Here is a 15,441-nt window from a genome sequence, read left to right as displayed (position 1 = left end):
AACCTCTTTAAAGTGGTTGTAAACCCTCAGGGACAACTTACACCTACAGGTAAGCCTAGATTAAGGCCTACCTGTAGGTGCTTGCAATATTTCCGAGACCTACACAGTCTCGGAGATATTTTCAATTTCCAGGAGCGAGGCCTTCAACGGTGCATGCGTCATCTTGAAAGGGCACACTGTGCCGTTTAAGCCGGGGTCATGGCGTTAAAGGCGGCTCCCACGCACATGCGCGGAAGTCAAGTCACGTGACTCTGGCCAGTTTGCTGCTGCTAAGCCATTTAAGTTTAATAAACCTCAGTTTTGATTTAAAAAGCCTGTGTCCTGCGATCAAGCTGGTCCCCCAAACATTACAATATATATATATATATATATATATATATATATATAGATTTACATGCAGGGCAAAGCAAAAGGCTTTTAACACTGCCCCCCCCCCCCCCCCAACAACAAATAGGCACACTGTGCCGTTTAAGCCTGGGTCATGGCGTTAAAGGCGGCTCCCATGCGCATGCGCAGGAGTGAAGTCATGTGACTCTGGCCAGTCACAGAGCCGGAGTTTGCAGCCCCCAGAAGAAGAGGGGTGAAGATGGATGCTCGCTGCCATGGAGGACATCGCGGGCTTCTCCTGTAGGTAATTGTCACATAATGGGCTACTATGCGATGCAGTAGCCCATTATGCTTTACCTTTGCAGGGAGACATAGAGGAAGTAAACCCCATCAGGGTTTACTTCCTCTTTAATACATTCAAAATATTATTAGTATTATTGTCATAAAAGTGGATCTCTAGCCAAAACATGTGGGTAGAGAAGGTTTAGAATCTCAGTCAATTTTTTATTTATTTTTTGCTGTATGTGTCCACATTGGGAAGATTTACTCTCTCTCTCTTTGTCCCTGTAAACATTGTCACAAGGAGAGACAGTGATAAGAAATACAAAATATTACCAGAAGCAGAACAGAGGTTGTGGGAAAATCTTCCAAGAGGGACATTTGTTCCAGTGACAACTGTCTAATGCCTGTACACACGATTGGAATTTCCGATGGAATTTTTCGTCAGAATGCCGTTCAAGCTGTCTTGTATACACACTGTCAGACCAAATTTCGACCATCCAAAACGCGGTGACGTAAAACACTACGACGAGCCGAGAAAAATTAAGTTCAATGCTTCCAAGCATGCGTCGACTTGATTCTGAGCATGCGTCTTTTTCTGTCGGAAAAAAATAAAACATGTTCTGTTTCTAAACTCCGATGCAAAAAAGTCCGATGGGGCCCACACACAGTCGGAATTTCTGATGAAAAAATTCCATCTGACTTTTTTCATTTGAAAGTCCGATCGTGTGTACGAGGCATAAGGCCCCATACACACGGCCGAGGAACTCGACGTGCCAAACACGTCGAGTTCCTCGGTGAGTTCAGGGATGAAGCCCCCGAGGAGCTCGGCGGGACGCCTTCTCCCATAGAACAACGAGAAAATAGAGAACATGTTCTCTATTTTCTCGACGAGTTCCTCGGCGGCTCCATCGGGCCAAAAGTGTACAGACGACAGAGTTTCTCGGCAGAATCCGGGTTTGACCGAGTTTCTCGGTGAATTCTGCCGAGAAACTCTGTCGTGTGTACGAGGCCTGAGACAACTGTTTGCTCACATTGGAGAGGTATCCACTCACTTCCTATTATGTCTCTAGATCTGGAAGTCAAAATAAATCTCCAAGACAGCAAATAGAAAAGAATTGTGAAAGGGTTCTTTACAATTCCATAGTTATTCAAAACCAAAATATAAAGTTTTTGTTAGATATACACCTAAATGATTGAAAGCATTAGGACAATAAGGCCTTGTTTACACCATGGTGCAGAGACGTCATTTATTCTGCAAGGGCACAAAAAATACAATTGTTCTCTATGTGCCCTGTTTTTTATGCAGGAGAAAAAAACTTACATGACATCAACATTGGTGTGAATAGGGCACAGAAACTGACATACATGGAAACTGATGTCAGTTTATCCTTCAGCCTCCATCAGGTTTCATACACGTATGGTGCGAACAAGCCTTGGGAAAACCATTGTTTTTTTCAGACGGGAAAACTGCTCGTGTGTTGTCTTACGTACACCAAATTCCGACAGTCAAAAACGCGGTGACGTACAACACTATGACGAGCTGAGAAAAATTAAGTTCATTGCTTCCGAGCATGCTTCGACTTGATTCTGAGCATGCACGGTTTTTTTTTGCGCGTTGAAATTGCATACAGACGAACGGTTTTCCTGCTAGGATTTTTTCCTGAAGGGAAACAAGAGATCCTGCTCTCTCTTTTTTTCCGTCAGTTTTCCTTTTTCCGACGGGAAAACCAGTCGTGTGTACGGGGAATAAGAATAGGGCTTAGAGAAAGCAGTTGGCAGAACTGCAAAATGATGTATTTCATATGTGACTGGGACTGCATAGTACATTGGAGTGGTGCAGTAAAGTGTCTGTTTTTTTCTTTCTTACAGTGGTCAACAGGTGCCAATGACAGAATATTTTGTTCCTCCTGCTCCCCCACCGCCACCTCCTGTTATCCCATCTGCACAAACAGCATTTGACAGTCCAATTTCTGCCCCTGCTTCTGTAGCTCCTAATGTAACTGCTTCTTATACTCCTACCCCTCCTCCAGCCCCACCCTGTCCATATTCGGGTTCTCCTCCCCAAACTATATCCATGGGACCACCAGTTGCTCCCCCGCCACCTCCACCAGGCCCTCCAACTTTCACAGCTTCTCCTGCTCACACTGCTTCACCTTCCACTGTCACTGTGGAGCCAAGAAAACCTCAGATCCCACTCATGCCTATAAGTGACGCGAGGAGTGACCTTCTGGCTGCGATTCGCAGAGGTAAGAGGAAACTATCTGCTTGGAAAGCATCATTTTACCCACTGGATTATTATAGAACACAGGAGATGAGCAATTTTGATAGTCACAAAGCTATTCATGGTAGAGCTAATCCTGGAAATACTTTAAATGCATTGTTGCTTGGTTACTTATTGCTTATATTTTTATTTTTTGCAAGAAATTTTTTTTTTATTAACCCCTTCATAACAGTCCAAGCATTACAATAACTAGCTTTATAAAAATAATTTCATAAAAAGGTTTCCCACTTGGACAGTACGAAAGAGACTGAGGGAGGTAAACAAGATTTATTTGCATTCCTCCTAGCATCCGTTTATATTATAAATACTGTTCTTTCTGCCTGGAAACTGGATATTGTCCATAGCAACCAAAAAGTGTCCCTTGACGTCAAAAGTAGTTTTAGACCAGCTAGAAAACAGCGATAGTAAATTAGAACACTTGCAGAATTAAGCGAAAGTGAATTGTGGGGAAATTCTTTTTATTATAATTATTATATATTTTTAAATTATTTATAGTTAATTATTATATTATAATTTATGATTTTGTGTTTCAAACGTTATCATACCCGAGATGTCTACTAGACAGATTTAAGTGTGTTATTCCTAAGAATTACAGGCCTACAATATAAAACATTACATTTCTATGCAAAACAATTGTACCGCTTTGAGATTCAAAAATCTGACATAATCATACCGCCAGGGAGGTTAAATGGTACATTTTCTCAGTTTAAACATTTCAAATGTTTTATATTTTCTATCGTGAATAAAATATGGGTTTACGAGATTTGCAAAACATTGCATTCTGTTTTTATGTAGATTTTACACAGCATCTCAACCTTTTTGGAATTGGAGTTGTGGAAGTCTATTACCTCTCACAGAGATCACAGTACTCTGCCCAAAAATGTCTTCATCTGTTTTTTTCATTAAGAAGCACAAAGCCATCTTTTTAGGCATCATCCAGGGTTAGCATTGCTGGACTGAATTCTGTCTCAGAGATGACATGTAAACCCTGTTGCCTGTGCAGTCTTGCTGTGTTCCAGGGCCAGATTCACAGACCTTTGCGTTACGCAGCGGCGGCGTAACGTATCCCATTTACGTTACACCGCCACAAGTTTACAGCGTAAGTGCCTGATTCACAAAGCTCTTACCTGTAAACTTGCGGCGGTGCAATGTAAATGCGCTCGGCGCAAGCCCGCCTAATTCAAATGGGGCGGGCACCATTTAAATTAGGCGCGTTCCCGCGCCGAACGTACTGCGCATGCTCCATCGGGAAAATTTCCCGACGTGCATTGCACTAAATGACGTCGCAAGGACATCATTGGTTTCGACGTTAACATAAATGGCGTCCAGCGCCATTCACAGACGACTTACGCAAACGACGTGATTAACGTCATACTTAACATTGGCTAGTCCACCTAGAGGGCAGCCTTAGTTTTACGCGGCGTATCTTGACGGAAACGGCGTAAAGTTAGAGCGACGGGTAACGTGGACGTTCGTGAATCGCCGTAACTAGTCATTTGCATATTCTACGCCGACCGCAATAGAATCACCACCTAGCGGCCGGCCTAGAATTGCATCCTAAGATCCGACGGTGTAAGTCAATTACACCTGTCGGATCTTAGGGCTATCTATGCGTAACTGATTCTATGAATCAGCCGCATAGATACGACAAGCGTATCTCAGAGATACGACGGCGTATCAGGAGATACGCCGTCGTATCTCTTCTGTGAATCTGGCCCCAAATGTCTTACATACAGTGCCTTGAAAAAGTATCCCTACCACTTGAAATATTCCACATTTTGTCATGTTACAACAAAAAACAAATGTATTTTATTGGGAATTTATGTGATAGACCAACACAAAGTGGCACATAATTGTGAAATGGAAGGAAAATGATAAAAGGTTTTCAATTTTTTTTACAAATAAATTAGGGCTGTGGAAATTAACTATTAATTCCTTGATAAATCTTAAATTTTTTTGATCGATCAAAATTCTTTTGATCGGTACTCACCTCTCCGCCGGCTTCCGGGCCTTCAGGGAGTTCCGTCGGAGATCCGGTAACGTCACGGACACCAGCAGGGCTTGTCGTGTCCATCTGAAGGGCTCCTTTGCTGTGCCTTCATATCTGCATGCCGGCGGGACCTTACTATCTGCCAGACACAAGGGCTGTTACACTTCCCTCTATCACTTCCCCCTATCAACCTGGGATTCTACAGCCATCCACTGGGAGTTGTGATAGTTCCCTTCACGGGACATCTACATGCCGACGGACTGATGTTAACCTCTCCTCATCTGGATTCAGCAGTGGTATCATTGTACACATTTTTATACCAGTATCATACTTAGCTACATGTTTTTATGACTGCTTTTGCTACCGTTCTTACCATTTTTACAGTTTATGTAGCTACATCAATTTTATCTCCAGTTCAATATTTATTTGGTTACCTACTTGAAGACTATAAAAGTTTTAATGCTATTCCCATCGAGCGCTGCCTTTGTGTGCTTTTTGTATCCTGCTATCCATTTTTCCAGTGGTTGGTAGCTGCACTGGGAATCAGCCTGCAAGGAGATCAGCTAAAAGTAGTTGGATCTGTATGTGCATTATAATTAATCGAAATTAGTCGATTAATCGATTAAAAAAAAAAACGATTAATCGAACACGAAAACTTTAATCAGTAACAGCCCTAAAAAAAATATGTGAAAAGTGTTGTGTGCATTTGTATTCAGTCTAACCACCTTACGCTTACCTTAGAACCACTTTGTCGAACCACCTTTCGCTGCAATTACAGCTGCAAGTCTTTTTGTGTCTTTTTGTCTCTACCAGCTTTACACATTTAGAGAGTGACATTTTTGCCCATTCTTCTTTGCAAAATATCTCAAGCTCTTTCAGATTGGATGGAGAGCGTCTGTGAACAGCAATTTTCAAGTCTTCTCACAGATTCTCAATTATATTTAGGTGACTGGGCCATTTTAACACATGAATACGCTTTGATGTAAACCATTCCATTGTAGCTCTGGCTGTATGTTTAGGGTCGTTGTCCTGTTGGTAGGTGGACCTCTGCCCCAGTCTCAAGACTTTTCCAGACTCTTAACAGATTTTCTTCTAAGATTGTCCTGCATTTGGTTTCATCCATCTGACCCATCAACTCTGACTAGCTTCCTTGTCCCTGCTGAAGAAAAGCATCCCCACAACATGATGCTGCCACCACCATGTTTCACGGTGGGGATGGTATGTTCAGGGTGATGTGCAGTGTTAGTTTTCCGTCACCCATAGTGTTTTGCTTTTAGGCCACAAAGTAAAATTTTGGTCTCATCTGATCAGAGCACCTTCTTCTATGTGTTTGCTGTGTCCCCGGCATGGCTTCTTGCAAACTGCAAATGGGACTTCTTACATCTTTCTTTTAACAATGGCTTTCTTCTTGGCACTCATCCATAAAGGCCAGATTTGTGGAATGCACGACTAATAGTTGTCCTGTGGACAGATTCCCCCACCATAGCTGTGGATTTCTGGAGCTCCTCCAGAGTTATCATGGGCCTCTTGGCTGTTTCTCAGATTAATGGTGGACGGCCATGTCCTGGCAGGTTTGCAGTTGTATCATACTCTTTCCATTTTCAGATGATTAAGTGTTTCATGAGATGTTTTAAACGTGTGATATTTTTTATAACCTAACCCTACAACTTTATCCATGATCTGTCTGGTGTTTTTCTTGGACTTCATGATGCTGTTTGTTCACTAAGGTTCTCTAACAAACTTCTGAGGGCTTCACAGAACAGCTGTATTTATACTGAGATTAAAGGGTCACTAAAGGATTTTTTTTTTTTGCTAAATAGTTTCCTTTACCTTACTGCAGTCCTGGTTTCATGTCCTCAACTAAACTAAACTGCAGGTACATTATATGATTGTTTTTTTATCTATTTTTAATCATTTTTAAAAGGAATCAGTTAACTATTATGTCTCTATACCCTGTAAACAGTCATTTCAGCAAAATAATTTTTTTCCTTTAGTGACCCTTTAAATTACACACAGGTGGACTCTATTTACTAATTAGGTGACTTCTAAAGGCAATTGGCTCCCCTCGATTTTAGTTAGGGGTATCAGTTTAAAGGGGGCTGAATACAAATTCACCCCACACTTGTCAGATATTTATTTGTAAAAAAAAATTGAAAGCCATTTATCGTTTTCCTTCCACTTCATAATTATGTGCCACTTTGTGTTAGTCTATCACATAAAATGCAAATAAAATATATATTTTATTATATATTTTCATGTGAAGAAATTATACTTTGTACAGATTTTGTAAATTTTCTGTTCCCTTAAAATAAGTCAACATACAGCCATTAATGTCTAAACTGCTGGCAACAAAAGTGAGTACACCCCTAAGTGAAAATGTCCAAATTGGGACCAATTGGCTATTTTCTCTCGCTGATGTCATGTGACTCGTTAGTGTTACAAGGACTCAGGTGTGAATGGGGAGCAGGTGTGTTAAATTTGGTATTATCACTCTCACTCTCTCATACTGGTCACTGGAAGTTCAACATGGCACCTCATGGCCAAGACTATACAGCGGTTTAACAAGACAGGTTCCACTCAAAACAGGCCTCACCATGGTCGACCAAAGAAGGCGTGTTCACCTGCTCAGCATCATATCCAGAAGTTGTCTTTGGGAAATAGACGTATGAGTGCTGCCAGCATTGCTGCAGAAGTTGAAGGGTGGGGGGTCAGCTTGTCAGTGCTCAGACCATACGCTGCACACTGCATCAAATTGGTCTGCATGACTGTCATCCCAGAAGGAAGCCTCTTGTAAAGATGATGCACAAGAAAGCCCAAAAACTGTTTGCTGAAGACAAGAAGATCAAGGATATGAATTACTGGAATCATGTCCTGTGGTCTGATGAGACCAAGATAAATGTATTTGGTTCAGATGGTGTGAAGCGTGTGTGGCGGCAACCAGGGGAGGAGTACAAAGACAAGTGAGTCTTGCCTACAGTCAAGCATGGTGGTGGGAGTGTCATGGTCTGGGGGTGCATGAGTGCTGCCGGAACTGGAGATCTACAGTTCATTGAGGGAACCATGAATGCCAACATGTACTGTGACATACTGAAGCAGAGCATGATTCCCTCTCTTCAGAAACTGGGCTGCAGGGCAGTATTCCAACATGATAATGACACACCTCCAAGACGAAAACTGCCTGAGGGTGCCTGAGGGTAAAAGCTGAGGGTAAAAGTGATGGACTGGCCAAGCATGTCTATAGACCTAAACCCTATTGAGCATCTGTGAGGCATCCTCAAATGGAAGGTGGAGGAGTGCAAGGTCTCTAACAGCCACCAGCTCAGTGATGTTGTCATGGAGGAGTGGAAGAGGACTCCAGTGGCAACCTGTGAAGCTCTGTTGAACTTCATGCCCAAGAGGGTTAAGGCAATTCTGGAAAATAATGGTGGCTAAACAAAATATTGACACTTTGGGCCCAATTTGGACATTTTCACTTAGGGGTGTACTCACTTTTGTTGCCAGCAGTATAGACATTAATGGCTGTGTGTTATTTTGAGTGGACAGCAAATTTACACTATTATACAATCTGTACACTTACTACTTTAATTGTAGTAAGGTATCTTTAGTTTTGTCACACGAAAAGATATAAAAAATATTTTCAAAAATGTGAGGGTGTACTCACTTTTGTGAGATACTGTACGTTTTTGGTTGTAGCATGACAAAATGTTGAAAATTTCAACGGGTATGAATACTTTTTCAAGACACTGTAGATCATTTCTGCACTTTGTGACTTGTTTGGCAACTTGGGAAAGGGGACTGGGGAAAGGGCTTCCTCCTGCCTGCAGCAGACTGATGACAGCATTTCAGACTTGGCAATGTCTTTTGGCTGGTGCTCAAGAGCTGCTTTTAATATTGTTGAAATACTGCATATTGTGAATGTATTCATGCAGGCTCCACTGTAATGGATGGACAGGTTAGATTGTAATAGAAGAGCAGTGGCGGCTGGTTCTCAAAATTTTTGGGGGGGCGCAAACAAATGAAAAAAAAAAAAGCATCAATTGCAGCCTCACTGTACCCATCATTTGCCGCCACTGTGCCCATCAAACGTGGCCACTGTGCCATAAAATTGTCACCACTGTGCCATAAAATTGTCGCCACTGTGCCATGCTATCAAACGCAGCCACTGTGCCATGCCATCAAACGCAGCCACTGTGCCCATCAATTGTCGCCACTGTGCCATACCATCAAACGCAGTCACTGTGCCATCAATTGCCGCCACTGTGCCATGCCAAACGCAGCCACTGTGCCATCAATTGTCACCACTGTGCCATTCCATTGTCGCCACTGTGCCCATCAATTGTCGCCACTGTGCCATGCCAAACGCAGCCACTGTGCCATCAATTGTCGACACTGTGCCATGCCAAATGCAGCCACTGTGCCATGCCATTGCCGCCACTGTGCCCATCAATTGTCACCACTGTGCCATGCCATTGTCGTCACTGTACCCATCAATTGTTGCCACTGTGCCATGCCAAACGCAGCCACTGTACCATGCCATTGTCGCCACTGTGCCCATCAATTGTCGCCACTGTGCCATGCCAAACGCAGCCACTGTGCCATGCCATTGTTGCCACTGTGCCTTGCCATTGTTGCCACTGTGCCATGCCAAACGCAGCCACTGTGCCCATTAATTGTCGCCACTGTGCTATGCCATTGTCGCCACTGTGCCATGCTATTGTGCCCCCTCAAAAAACGCCAGATTGCTCCCCCCCCCCTGTCTCCCGACACTTATCTTTCACGGGTCAGCCATCCTTCCTCCACGCTCCCTCGATGTCTTCTCCTTCGATGTCTTCGTCGCTTGGTCTGATAGGCACTTCCGCACAGCTAACCAGCTGCCGTTATTCAGGTGGCCGGCGCTCGCCGTCCGGCCATCTGAATAGTTGGCGGCAGCTGGCAACAATAACATCTATGTTATTATCAGTGGCGGTGGGAGAGCCAGAGGGGGCGGCGCTCCAGCGCCCCCTATAGACGCACCGCCACTGTAGAAGAGTCTTTTGTTAAAATTGAGACTGATAATTATGGTTTCTCCGCAGGTATTCAGCTTCGGAAAGTTCAAGAACAGAGAGAACAGGAAGCAAAAAAAGAGCCTGTGGCCAATGATGTGGCCACCATCTTATCTCGCAGAATTGCAGTCGAATACAGTGAGTCGGATGATGACTCAGAACTGGATGAGAATGAATGGTCTGATTAAGGATTTGGATTTCCTGTTTACTGAATTGTTTAAACCCACATTGTCAATGTCAATTCTCAGTAGGTCTCTGCAAATAACATGGTGTAACCCTCAGCCACCAGTATCACTTAGCTCTGCCTGCTTATGTCTATGGATACCTACACAGTTCAAACTCTGCACTAATAAGCCAAAACTTCTGTCTTTGAATATGGTCAAGTAATGTGGTCTTTTTATTTGTGAGCCATAGTAATGATTTATGATATGAACAAAGATACAAATTTGCACTCAAGGTTACAAAATCGACACATTCGACTGATTCTTTTTTACTCTTGACATGTATGACAATGCAGGACTGGACACTCCAGCACATTAACCTTTGCACAAGCCACGGGTCTTTTACACATAATATTCCCTAGGATTGCTGATTGTCTGGAATATTAGGAACAAATAAATCCCGGAACTCATTTTCCCACATTTCCAGTTCATATTCTAGGATTATATGATTAAAAGAATGAATGGAAAAATGTTTTTTTAGTGCCTAAATGTGAATTTGGCTCCAAACAACAGAAACCCCAGAATAATGGGCAAATAAGCAGTGTACACAGCCAGCCAGAACTAATGTATACTACACTAAACCAAATATCTAGCCAGTATGATCTCACATCACTGCAGGGTTATCTTCTTTTTAAAGTGTGACAGGGAAGAGTCATTTCTGTTTAAAGGGAAACTATTGTGGTTTTGTGTCAATTCTTTTAAGCTGCTGTTTTGTTTTTGTTCTTCAGCATCTATATTAAATCATTATTATTAAATCATTATTTGCAAATAGACAAAGCTGTGCAGCAAATGTGGCATTTAAATAGTTGAGACAAACCATTTAACTCTGACAGGGGTGCTTACTAAGTCAGCTTTTATTCACTTATGTAAGGCTGCTTTCCCACCGAGGCGCTTGGTGCGCTGGCGGTAAAGCGGCCCTATTTTTACCATCATGTTTGCCCTGATTTTCAGGCTCTAGCGGGGAGATTTTAACCCCCGCTAGTGGCAGAAAAAGGGTTAAACCCGCCCGCAAAAACGCTGCATTGATTTCAATGGACAGGGGCGCTATAGGAGCGGTATTTTTACCGTGCCTCAAATATGCGGCTGGCAGGACTTTTTTTAGCGTCCCGCTAGCGCAACGGAGGGCTTTCACACTGGATAGAAAGGAGCAGATCTTTAATGGCGCTTTGCACCCGCAATTTTTAGTGCAATAGCGCCTGCAAAGCGCCTCAGTGTGAAAGCAGCCTTAATCCTTTATTCCAAAAGGATTTTTTTTTTACTGTAACTGCTTGTGAAGTGTTAGCTGGAGTTTACCTTAAATGAGTTAGTCAAACTCATTTAAATCTGTTAGTCTGGCACTACCCTCTCCTTAGACTGACAATGCCGCTGTCCAAAGGTGTTTCTGTTGGTCCCCTCATCCAGAGTAAAGACATCTTATGAAATGTTTTACTGCCTGGATCACCAGGTGAAAATAAATGGGAAAAAGCCTAAAAAAGAAAACAAATACAGCTACTAAATGTAAGGTCTACTTTTTTTTTAAATTAGCGCAATGAACGAGACTTACATTGAATGAGAAGTTTCCCTTGTGCTTGTGGCTGCTGTATTTGTTGAGATCTTATGTCCTCTTCCCCGATCCTCTGTATAAACCCATGCAGCACCAGAGGCTTACAACTCCAGGGTTAATACAGCCATTGGACCTGTCATTGACAATTGTCAAGAGTACCAACTATGCCTGCTACTTTCACCCCATCCTCCATTCATAGAAACTGTACTATAGCTTCTATCAGCAAAAAGAAAGTTTGAGTGGAAGACATTGCTGGACTGGTGCCACTCGAGCCTGCTTAGTGGCAAGTTACTGTGTGGAGGGTATAGAAGGAATTACTTCTAATGGGTTGTTTCCCTATTGTAGGTGGTGATAGACTCCATTGGGATCTAGGGCTGCTGCCGTTCCTGATAACAACAATGGAGGCATTTAGAAAGGGAACACTTGGGTGATTGGAGAGGAGTGCCCGAAAAATGTCCCCAAAAAAAAGGTCTCGCTTAATAAATTTTTTAAATCTGGTGCAGCTGTACATGGTAGCCAATCAGCTTCTAACTCCAGCTTGTTCAAATAAGCTTTGACAAAAAAAAAACTTGGAAGCTGATTGGTTTCTATGCAGAGCTTCATCCAGATTTTGCACTCTCCAGTTTTAGTAATTTAACCCCTATGACTTTGTTCAATCCACATAGGGAAAGGGTATTTAGCTGATAGATCCGGGATTCGCTCTGGCACAGTCTAGTGAATCTGTTATAGCTGATGGATTGTTGAACTAGTTCAGTGAAAAGCAATCTTTGAATGGAGAAGGTGGACCTTTCATCTGCCTGTCCTCCATTCATAGATTGCTTTTCATTCATAGTGACAATAGAACAGCTTTAAGAATGGAGGATGGGGTGCAAAGGGTGGGCACAGTCAACAATCCTATGGCCTTATTTCTTGGGTGATTATGACTATTATGACTAGGTGTTGTATTAACCCTCATAGCACTGGAAGATGCTATGAGGCAGTATGGGGGGGGGGGTGCACAGGAGGGAGGACACTTCTCATTTAATGTCAGAATAAACAAATATATATGTAACCAAACTTAGGTTTTAAGAATTAGTAAGCTGAAATATATATTTTGATTTTGGGTTTAATACTAGTAAGCCACTATGTGCAATACATCAGTGGTTCTAAACCTCAGTCCTCAAGTACCCCCAACTGGCCATGTTTTACAGGTTTCCCTTTACTTTACACAGCTGCTTTAAATCAATATCAATGACATGGTATAGATAAGAGCTATTTTTTCTAAGGGAAGTTCCCAAAACATGGCCCGTTGGGGGTACTTGAGCACTAAGGTTGAGAACCACTGCCATACATGACACCTTAACACTGATGAGGACCTCATATAAATACAAAATTTAGGGATGATCTACAAACACAATGATTTTTATTTTATAAATAAAAGGGTTTTGAGAATTTCTGTTGTTTATCTGTAATGTATTCTATGCTCAGTCCCGTTCTCTATGACACTATTGTGCAGAGACTGCACAGTTATTAGTTACCAGACAATCCAGATATCTTTCTGTATCTGTCACTTTGGAGACGACATGGGATAGCCCCTCCCCCTCAAACAGTTGAATTCACCCAGTCTCCTTGGAAACAATATTTCAGCTGGAACATCAAAGCGTTCCTGATTCCCTCTCTGCATCTTGTTGTGGAATCATAGAGCGAAGCTTTAAATAGCAAGATCCCCGGCAGTTATTTTTATTTTCCATATTCACACTAAATTCTCATTCCATTTCTACAAAAACATTAATATGTGTTTCAAACAAGTGAACAGTTTTTATCCTTCTTGTTATTTAGAAGCTTCCTCTTCTCTCTGACAGTTGCTTGGGGGAAATGGTCCAGATGACAGTATGGTGACATACTGTAGATATACTATACCCTCAAGAGATAGCTTGTCACATGTGAGCCACAGGTTGGCATATAGAAAGAGGAAACCAAGTCTTCTAATGGTTCTCTATATACAACTTTCAGAGAACACAGCTGAGGTTCCCATCCAGCGCTGTACACTGTTATTGATTGGCTGTTGGAGGCAGTACTAGTTGCAGGGAAGTCCGATCCTTATAAGTGATGCTGGGCATGCCTGCTCTCCCTTGAACAATCTCTGTTTCCAGGACTTAAGCCTCGTACACATGATAGGTTAACCAGAGGACAACGGTCTGAAGGATTGTTGTCTTCTGGTTAACCTATCGTGTGTACGAGGCCTTAGCCTATGACAGCCTCCAGCATTGCATGAGAGCCTCAGAAACTTGCTGGGATTTTTTTTTTTGCCGAGGAAACCAGTCGTGTGTACATTTTTCGACGAGGAAACTGTCGAGGATCCCATCGAGCCAAAAAGAGAGCATGTCTTCTTTTTCCTCTACGGAAATGGAGAAACGTGCCTTGTCGAGTTCCTCGACAGCCTAATAAGGAACTAGATGAGGAAAACGATGTGTTTCGCCCGTCGAGTTCCTTGGTCGTGTGTACGAGGCTTCCGATGTGATAGGTGACAAATTAGTCGTGACGGGTTCACGTTATCCAAAAGCGCTGCAGTGTTAATTGTTAGGGCTGCTTCTAAAACCTTATTATGTATCCTGAAAGGTATCACAGTTTTAGTCAGTTTTTGGATGATTTGTTTTTCATAAAATGTCCCAGTACCTTTGCACTATATTCTGTGTACTGAGAATAATAAAATAATAATAGTAGATTAAATAATACATTAACATAATCAATTAAATAAAAAAAGCATTCCTAGAAAGCCTGATAATATCCATTTGGAATTTAAAATGTCATTGAAAATAGCTTTGGGAGTTCTGAAAATTCATCCTTCCAGTGGGGCTCTGCCAGCACTGCAAAAGTTTAATGGCTTAAAAACACTTTTGCTTACCGGATCCTCCGCTCTCCGGGCAGACGGTGCTCCCCCATGCTCCAGAAGTGGACCTTCCCTAGCCATTCTTACATCCAGTGCAGGGCTTTGGATCCTACATTGGTCTTGATGATGCCAGGACCTTAGACTGCTGGAGCATGGGGGAAAAGACTTTGAAGGGACCAGTCTAGCAGTATAGAGTAGCAGAGGATTAGGTAAGTAGACCTTCTTTTCTCTGTTCCCTAGACATACTGTAAATAAGCAATTAACTCTTGCATTGCAAGTTTCCTAGAGATCAGCTTTAATTTTATTAATTTTTTTGATCCTTCCATGATGTAATGCAGCCACCTGACAATAACATTTCTGTTATGGGATGGATGAGTGACATCAGATGCAGATTTCTGGGTGACCAGCACTGGGGTACATAACACCTTTGCACTATTAATAGGTCACCAGATTTACAGGTATAAAGCGTATGGGCTTTTGCAGTGGTACAAGTGAGGCTAGACTTAAACAGGAAGCATCTAGCTGTTAAGGAATTTTAACTTACCTTAGGTTGACCTCTCAGTTCAAGAGGAAAATGCCTGGGCAGCAGCATTAAATCCCTAAAATACAGAATATTTTATTTGTTCGAACATGTATAAAAATGTGGTTTGCATTGTTTCAATACATTTAATCTCACTGCTTCTTACAAAATTAGACACGTTAAAACCCTAAATTTTGACAGGAGTTGAAAGTCCCAACTACCTGGAAAGCTGCCAGGCAGAAAAGGGTTCATTGGTTTTTCATTATTTTGCTATTTATGTATTTGTTAGGAATTACCAGTCACCAGCCTTTTTTTGACATGGGCTGGACCCAGGAAAGTACATATAAAAGTGACATATTTGCCTTT

The 15,441-nt window shown here is 42.3% G+C and overlaps 1 protein-coding gene across 2 annotated transcripts in view; it reads left to right on the top strand.

Annotated features, from left to right (window-relative positions):
- LOC120913777 (wiskott-Aldrich syndrome protein family member 3-like) overlaps positions 1 to 11,389 on the top strand; it is a 113,298-nt gene extending 101,909 nt beyond the window's left edge. For both annotated transcript variants that reach the window (XM_040323983.1, XM_040323982.1), the window contains exons 8-9: positions 2,479 to 2,855; positions 9,953 to 11,389. In XM_040323983.1, the coding sequence (XP_040179917.1) occupies positions 2,479 to 2,855; positions 9,953 to 10,110 (535 nt within the window). In that variant the 3' untranslated portion in view covers positions 10,111 to 11,389. The remainder of the gene's footprint in view (positions 1 to 2,478; positions 2,856 to 9,952) is intronic.
- Positions 11,390 to 15,441: the final 4,052 nt, after the last annotated feature.

Source organism: Rana temporaria, chromosome 9 (assembly GCF_905171775.1).
Source record: "Rana temporaria chromosome 9, aRanTem1.1, whole genome shotgun sequence".
NCBI classification, from domain to species: Eukaryota; Metazoa; Chordata; class Amphibia; order Anura; family Ranidae; genus Rana; species Rana temporaria.
This window is presented reverse-complemented; position numbering and strand designations above follow the sequence as displayed.